At 62.5% G+C, this 6,661-nt stretch overlaps 1 protein-coding gene and 1 non-coding gene across 2 annotated transcripts; both read right to left on the bottom strand.

Annotated features, from left to right (window-relative positions):
• Positions 1-4,459: 4,459 nt before the first annotated feature.
• RPL13 (ribosomal protein L13) lies at positions 4,460-6,661 on the bottom strand. Its single transcript, XM_032324573.1, has 6 exons — positions 6,551-6,661; positions 6,262-6,382; positions 5,681-5,822; positions 5,309-5,482; positions 5,126-5,182; positions 4,460-4,636 (listed from the first exon to the last, which is right to left on the bottom strand). The coding sequence occupies exons 2-6, from the start codon at positions 6,363-6,365 to the stop codon at positions 4,478-4,480; spliced, it is 636 nt and encodes a 211-aa protein (XP_032180464.1). The 5' UTR covers positions 6,366-6,382; positions 6,551-6,661; the 3' UTR covers positions 4,460-4,477.
• Positions 5,544-5,623, bottom strand: LOC116580371. Its single transcript, XR_004281624.1, has one exon. It is a non-coding gene; the product is annotated as a small nucleolar RNA MBII-202 (small nucleolar RNA).

Here is a 6,661-nt window from a genome sequence, read left to right as displayed (position 1 = left end):
CACTCGGTGGAGTATCTGACTCTTGATTGATCGCAAGGTCATGAGTTTGATCCCCAGTGGGTGAATTGGATTTAAAAAAAAAGATACAAACAAGATTCAAAAGTAAAAGAATAAACTGGAAAAGTATCTGTCCACATATGACAGAAGACATGTTTCCTTAATATGCAAAAAGCTGCTGCAATTCAAGAAAATGACAAATATTCACAATAGAAAAATGGGGGTGCCTGGGTGGTTCAGTCAGTTAAAGCTTCTGTCTTCGGCTCAGGTCACGATCCTGGGGTCCCGGGATCAAGCCCTGCATTGGGCTCTCTAGCCGGCTTCCCCCTCTCTCTCTGCCTGCCTGCCTGTCAAATAAATAAATAAAAATCTTTTAAAAAATGGACAAAAGATTTGACAGATGAATCGCAGAATAAGATGAGAAGAAGAAGGCCCGGCTTCACAAACAAACAAAAAATACAAGTTAAAACAGCAGCATTCCAGGGCATCGAAAGTGGTTCATTCAGTGAAGCATCTGCCTTTGGCTCAGGACATGATCTCAGGGTGCTGGAATGGAGCCGTGTGTGGGGCTCCCTGCTGGACGGCGGGCCTGCTTCTCCCTCTCTCTCTGCTCTCTCCACGCCACCCACCCTACCGCTCATGTGCTCTCTCAAATAAAACCCTTAAACACAGAAGCAGCAGCATTCCAGGGTTCCCCAAATGTCACCCACCCCTTCCCGGGGTCCTCTGTAGACGCGGTAGAGAAGTGAGAAAGACCTGGTGGGCAGGCACAGCACGGTGCGGCACTCCGCGGGATTCCGGGTGCTTCTGACTATTTAAGTCACCTCTGCGCCCCGTGTGGGGCTCGAACCCATGGCGCATGACGCACTCTTCTGAAGGAGCCGTCCAGGTGCTCCCCCATTTTTCATAAAAACAAAAGCCTCCTCAAAAAGCAAAACAAAACAAAAGGCCCAGAAGACTTATTTACTTATTTTAGAGAGAGAGCAAGAGCACAAGACGGGGAGGAGAGGGGCAGAATCCCAAGCTGACGTGGGGCTCCATCTCACCACCTGAGATCATGACCTGAGCTGAAGTGCTTCACCGACAGCACCACGCAGGCGTCCCAAGGCCCAGGTGTTCGCAGGAGAACGTAACTTCACATAAACCACCCTGGGCAGGCGCACCAGTCATTCTAGGAGCTTGCAGGGCAGAGGCGGGAAAGGGTGCTCTTCTGTTGAGGATTTTTCCTTTTCAACTAAGAGCACAACTTTTTTTTTTATAACTTAAAGAAAGACACCATCACAGAGAACGTGGCGGTACAACTCCCTACGCAAACACAGCATGTGGGACAGGAGAAGAGCCCCCGCACGCGCCCCGTCTGCTCTCTGGGCCCAGCTGGGCGGAGTCAAGGAAAAGACTACAGAACCGAAAACAGCTGAGGTTTTCCTCCTAAATTACAGCAGTTTCAAGCAAGTGGACATGGATGTTAATTTTAACCCTTTTTTTTTTTTTAAGATTTTATTTATTTATTTGACAGGGAGAGATCACAAGTAGGCAGAGAGGCAGGTAGAGAGAGGAGGAAGCAGGCTCCCTGCTGAGCAGAGCAGAGAGCCCGATGCGGGGCTCGATCCCAGGACCCTGAGATCATGACTTGAGACGAAGGCAGAGGCTTTAACCCACTGAGCCCCCCAGGCGCCCTTAACCAACTGTAGATATTTAACAAAGCAACTATATGGTACAGATTCAAAAGCAACTCGTCCCGGGAGGGGCACCGTCCGCATACCTTCTCTCCAGATTGAGAAATACTGTACGATAACTTTAAGATAATCAACAAAGGAAAGGCAGCTCGGGAAGATTACAGAAGAACCCCAATGTCACATGAAAAAGAAGAAAAATATCGGGCTCCTTGCTCGACAGGGGCCTGCTTCTGCCTCTGCCCGCCTTTCTGTCTGCCTGGGCTCACTCTCTCTCCCTCTGTCTCTGACAAGTAAATAAATAAAATCTTTAAAAAACATAAAAAAAAGAAGAAAAATAAAGTATAAACTGAGAAAAAATATTTGCAATTCCTATCAGAGCAAGTCGGATCTGAAAACAAGCCAAGAGGTGAACTGGCCTCGGGGCCACTTGTGGGCGGCTGCTGCCCGAGCGCCCCTGCTGGACACTGTGGGTATTGCTAGCAACACCTAGGCACCCACTTTGGGAATCTGACCCCCCAATACACCTGCAACCTCCAAATGACTGCCTGACCCCCGCCCACTTCTCCAAGGGGCAATGGCCACATACAGAGCCCAGCCTGCCGATGGGATTCCCCCCAGGGCAGAGAGAGAGAAAGGAAAATAGTGCCCGTCCCGGGGTTGGTTTTCCAATTAACCACACGCACAGGTGAAGGCCAACCACAGCTGCGGTCCCCGCTCAGGGGTGACTCAGCGGAGGTCTTGGTGGATGGACTCCAGTTCCTCGCCCAGAGAGGACGGAGGCCTTCTTTTCTCGTTGCTCTGTGGCATCAGGGGCCGCTCCCTTGAGGCGGCGTCGGGAGCTCCTCTCTTGGGAGTTCTGCCCACACTCGAGGGAAAATCCTCCGGGAGCTGGAACCCTAAGGCTGGGATTCCTGCTGGCCTGGGCCAGGGGATGGGCTGTGGATGACGGACCCCCGCACCCTGGCAGTGACGAGTGCTGCCGTGGAGCCGACAGACACACAGACACAGAGGGAGCAGTCCCCCAGCCCCCGCAGAGCACCTGTGTGAGTTCACGCTGTCCCCCCAGTTCCAAGGTCAGGGCTTCAGCGGGGCACTCGCAGGAAGTCAGGGTCTGGCCGCCGGCCAGCAGCACCTCACAGGGAGACTTCCTCACCTCAGGAACCGGCTGGGCCGGCACTCTGCTTCCCGGGCTCAGAGGGGACGCCCGCTGAGGCTCCCTCTGTGCTCCTGTCACACAGCAGACTCACGTAAGGGACCTAGGTCAGCTCCGGCGGACGCAGACACTTAGGGACTTGCCACGGAGGGCACTGTGGGCCACAGCAGTCAGTCCTCAGCCTGAGGTCAGGGAGTACGGTGGACCGAGCGGTTGGGCCCTGGCACCTTCCAAAGCCCCGCTGAGCCTGTCGGCTTACGGGCCCAGCTGCCCAAGGCTTCCGTCCTGCCTGGCTTCACCAGCCGGCACGTCTAGCTTACTGAACACCCACGGCTCTGAGCCGAGTGACAGGGAGAAGGTACTTGGGGAAGCGGCTTGGTCAAGATGACCCAGTGCCACACCGGACACACCGTGTTGAGAACCCAACAGGGCCCTAGAGCACAGGTCCCCCTCCCACCCTCTCCCCAGCGGGTGCCTGGTCTCTTCCCGGCGCTCCTTGCACCTGGAAAGGCCCTTCACTCCGGTGGCACGACGCCAGAAGGGGGACAGGGCATGTAGGTGATGAAGGCAAAGTGACGTCTAGGGGTGCTCAGGTGCTTCTTCCCCTCACGCCAGAGGCTGGAGCACAGGGACCCCCACCCTGCACTCATTTAGAGGCCTGGACTCTGACCTGTCAAGACCACACGCAGGGCCTGGCTACCCACCACTGCCACAGGGAACGGAGGCTGTCACCCAGAGGCAGCCCCACCCCGTTCCCTCTGTGGGGCTGCCAGGGACAAGGCTCCTAAACTGCATTTTGGGGCGCCTGTGTGGCTCAGTGGGTTAAGCCGCTGCCTTCGGCTCGGGTCATGATCTCAAGGTCCTGGGATCGAGTCCTGCATCGGGTTCTCTGCTCAGCAGCGAGCCTGCTTCCCTCTATCTGCCTACTTGTGATCTCTGTCAAATAAAATCTCTAAACTGCATTTTGCGTGTGCAAACTGGCCAGCCCCCCAGGTCATCTGTTTGATGAAAGCCACTGGGATTTGGTTCTGGGACTCCAGTGGCCCAGCTGTCGGCACCTACGGTTGCTGGAGACCCGCAGAGCCGGGGGATCCAAACCAGCAGCTCCCAGAGCGGCTCTTCCTAGCAGGGCCTGCTCCGGCCCCATCTCTGCACCCCATGTGGGCAGAAAGCAAGCTGTGGTTTCAAAAGAACCTGGGTGCTGCGCTACCACAGGGGATCCAGGTCAGGTCCTGCTTGTCCCGCCCCCAGCCTCCCCCCGGCGTGGGCCTGGAAGCTACCCCAGCTCTGCCCAGCCGCCACGCAGGCACAGTAGCCTGAAGACGGGCTCGGGCGGCCCAGCCCCAGCTGTGAGCACCGGGTGCAGACAAGCCCAGGAAGACCTGGCCCCCGATCCCGAAACACTCCAGTAAGTGGGAACTGCTCTGTTCAACGGTTCCTCTGTGACGCGCACGGGAGAGGGGCGTGAGTGACCCAGTCGACAGTCCTAAAGCACAGAAGATGCCATTCCGTGTCTGGGCTGCCACGCAAGGATGCGATCACTCCGGCCGGGTCCCAGTCGCAAGGACACAGGTTACGTTCTGGCCCCCAAGCCCTCCCAGAAGACCGCCACCACACGCAGACCGCAGGCACACGAGTGGCCAAGGACATTTTATTTCTTCTTTTCAACATCCTGTTCCGCAGCTTCCTTGGCCCTTTTCGCCCGGATGCCGAAGAGCCGGGCGTTGGCACGGGCCATGCGAAGACTGGCGAACGCCTTGAAGTTCTTCTCCTCCTCCGTGATGACTCTGGCCTTCTCCTTCTTGTAGACCTGAACGGAATGGGCCGGTGTCAAGGCCTTGGGTGGCATCTCCGTCCGCAGACACCCGCAGGAGCTGGCTCTGCCTGCCCACTGCTCAAAGGCCACATGCAGCCACCAAGGGACATCACAAGGAGCCTCCCTGGGGTCACCCCAAACACACGGCAGCAACCACCTCGGGTGTGTGCAGTTCTGGGCCCAGTTCTCCTGCCAGAGGAACCTCAAGAGCCCAGTCGTCTGCAGGATCCCCGTGTCCAGAGAGTGACCCGTGGCCCGGCCCTTCCAGCAGTGGGAGGTGCGTGTGTGACCAGCAAGTCCCCAGGGGACAGGGCAAAGCCCTCCGTCAAAGCGCCCAGCGGCTAAGAATGCAGACGCTCCTCCCGGAGTTCAGGGGCTCTTGCCCCCATACCGCACACCGCACGGGGCCCAGCGGGCGCCCTCCGACCCCAGACCCCAGCCCCTCCGGCCAGGGCACCGGCCCGCCCCGCACACCCCGCTTACGTTCCGGATGGGCATGACGGGGCCTGTCAGCTGCGTGGCCAGTTTGAGTTCTTCAGCCTGTTCGTAAGGAAGCGGGAGTCGCCGGGGCTCAGCGCGGGCGCCCAGGGCTGGAGCTCACAGCGCCCCCGGCCCCCCGCGCGTCCCCGCTCCCGCCCCCCCCCCCCCCGCCCCGCCCGCACTCACCGAGCTGTCGCCCTTCCTGGGCGCGGCCGGCCGGCGCGGGAACAGCAGCAGCCGGGAGCGGTACTCCTTCAGCCGCTGCACGTTGGCCTGCAGCGACTCCGTGGACTTGTTCCGCCGCCGCGGGTCCACCGAGATGCCGATGGTGCGCGCCACCCGCTTGTGGATGCCGGCCGCCTGCCGACGCGGACGCGCGTGAGCCCCCGCGCCCGCCGCGCCCGCCGCCCCCGCCGCCCCCGCCGCGCGCGCAGCCGTCAGACGGAAAGGGTTCGAGCGCGGTGTCATCACGGAGCGCAGCGATTCCGGAGACGGTCATCACGGGCTGCGCGCCCCGCCCCGCCCCGCGCCGCCCCCGCGCCGCGCGCCCGCACTCACCCGCAGCTCCTCCAGGCTGAAGCCCCTGCCGGCGCGCACTCGGGTGTGGTACCGCACCGTGGGGCAGCGCACGATGGGCCGGATGGGCCCGGACGCGGGGCGCGGGGCGATGCGGCGGGCCTTGGCCTGGCGGGCCTTGCGTCTGCGCGCACAGAGCGGTCGGCTCGCGCGCGGGGAGCCCGGGAGGGCGCGGGCTGCCCCCGCGGCCCCAGCACCCCGCGGCCCCGCCCCGGCCCCAGCACCCGCCCCGCGGCCCCAGCACCCCGCGACCCCGCACCGGCCCCAGCGCCCCGCGGCCCCGCACCTGCCCCAGCGCCCGCGCCCCGCGGCCCCGCCCCGGCCCCAGCACCCCGCGACCCCGCACCTGCCCCAGCGCGCCGCGGCCCCGCACCTGCCCCAGCGCCCCCCCGCCCCGCACCTGCCCCAGCGCCCGCGCCCCGCGGCCCCGCCCCGGCCCCAGCACCCCGCGGCCCCGCACCTGCCCCAGCGCCCCCCCGCCCCGCACCTGCCCCAGCGCCCGCGCCCCGCGGCCCCGCCCCGGCCCCAGCACCCCGCGGCCCCGCACCCGCCCCGCGGCTCACCTGCGGATCTTCCGCGCCGGCTGGTTGAACCACGTGGCCACGCGCCGCTGCCAGTCCTTGTGGAAGTGCGGCTTCAGGATCATGCCGTTCCGGCTGGGCGCCATGGCTGCGGTCTACGGGCCTGCGGGCGCGGGGAGCGAGTCAGGGCCCGGGCCACGGCCCTCTCCCGTCTGCCGCGCGGGCCCGGAGCCCCTCTGCGGCCGCGCCCGGAGCAGCCCCACCCCGATGGCCGCGGATGGCAGCGGATGGGGCCCGAGGCCGCCAAGGGCGCCGCGAGTCGCGCACCCACCTCCTGCGACGGAGAACAGCCGGCGGAAAAGAGCCGGCGCCGCAGAGCACGCCGGGATGGTGCCGGGCTCAGCCAATCAGAAGCGCCGAGGCCTTCCGGCCAGTCGGAGCC

Source organism: Mustela erminea, chromosome 19, assembly GCF_009829155.1.
Source record: "Mustela erminea isolate mMusErm1 chromosome 19, mMusErm1.Pri, whole genome shotgun sequence".
In the NCBI taxonomy this organism is placed as follows: Eukaryota; Metazoa; Chordata; class Mammalia; order Carnivora; family Mustelidae; genus Mustela; species Mustela erminea.
Note: the sequence above shows the minus strand (reverse complement) of the source record. Positions and strands in the feature narration are given on the sequence as shown.